The 1,196-nt window shown below is 36.5% G+C and overlaps 1 protein-coding gene across 2 annotated transcripts in view; it reads left to right on the top strand.

Annotated features, from left to right (window-relative positions):
* Positions 1–1,196, top strand: part of AP1G1 (adaptor related protein complex 1 gamma 1 subunit) — a 101,047-nt gene that overhangs the window by 80,237 nt on the left and 19,614 nt on the right. For both annotated transcript variants that reach the window (XM_003791384.3, XM_023514109.1), the window contains 2 exons: positions 208–330; positions 508–597. In XM_003791384.3, coding sequence (XP_003791432.1) covers positions 208–330; positions 508–597 — 213 coding nt within the window. The remainder of the gene's footprint in view (positions 1–207; positions 331–507; positions 598–1,196) is intronic.

Genomic DNA, 1,196 nt, shown 5'->3' with positions numbered 1-1,196 from the left:
AAAAAAAAAAAAAAGAAAAAAAATTTAGAAACTAAAAATATTTAAGTAAGACTGAAATTTGAGCTACTGTGAACCTGTAAACTGGAACCAAGTTTGTCTTTGAGTGCATTTTGTAGTAATCTCTTTTTAACAGCAACAGTAATAATAGCTAATACTTGTTTTCATTGTTTTGAGTTTCTAGTGGTAACTGTCTGCATTTCCTTTCAGGCAGGAAGTTATGTTCGTGATGATGCAGTTCCCAATTTGATCCAGTTAATAACCAACAGCGTGGAGATGCATGCCTATACTGTCCAGCGCTTGTACAAAGCAATTCTTGGTGATTATTCTCAAGTGAGTCTTCATTTCCCTTTCTGCTTTTGGGGAGAAAAAATTATCCTTTATTTTCATAGTATGTACTTACTAAGATAAGCTCAGTTTTGACCTATATGATTAGAAAATCTGTTAGGTTTGCATTATTACCTGTGGAAGGACTGAAGTCCTTGACAAATAGTGACTTTCTTTTGACAGCAACCTTTGGTACAAGTGGCTGCGTGGTGTATAGGTGAATATGGTGATCTTCTTGTATCTGGCCAGTGTGAAGAGGAAGAGCCTATTCAGGTACCCCTTATCACTGTTGGTTCGGGAGTGGGAAAATAGTGTTTGTGGTCATAAGAAGCTAGTGTTTAATGGGGAATTGAGGTTGATTCCTGGAAACCTTTTTTTGTTTTGTTTTGTTTTGAGACAGAGCCTCAAGCTATTCCCCTGGGTAGAGTACTGTGGCATCACAGCTCACAGCAACCTCCAACTCTTGGGCTCAAGTGATTCTCCTGCCTCTGCCTCCCTGTCTCAGGAAAAAAAAAAAAAGCATACCTTAAGTTACTACTGATCACTTTGTTGTGCTGTCAGATACTGTTCATTATCTGTCTGTTTTGTACCTGTTAACCATCCCCACTTTATTCCTTCCTCCTTGTTACCCTTCCCAGCCTCTGATAGCCATCATCCTTTTTGTCTCCTTGAGATCAAGACCATCTGATTTTTTAACCACTGTTGGGGAGTTGTGGGAAAGGAGAGGTATTTGTAATTAAGTTCTAGTGAATGTATTTCTTAAATTTTTAAAATTTTAGGCCTTATCTATTTTCAGTAGAAAAGGAATTTTTGAAATTTTAAATCTTTATATTTTACTTCTCATTCGTACAAAAAGATTTTTTTTTTTTTTT

Source organism: Otolemur garnettii, unplaced genomic scaffold, assembly GCF_000181295.1.
Source record: "Otolemur garnettii isolate 467f Iridium unplaced genomic scaffold, OtoGar3 scaffold00047, whole genome shotgun sequence".
Lineage (NCBI taxonomy): Eukaryota > Metazoa > Chordata > Mammalia > Primates > Galagidae > Otolemur > Otolemur garnettii.
Note: the sequence above shows the minus strand (reverse complement) of the source record. Positions and strands in the feature narration are given on the sequence as shown.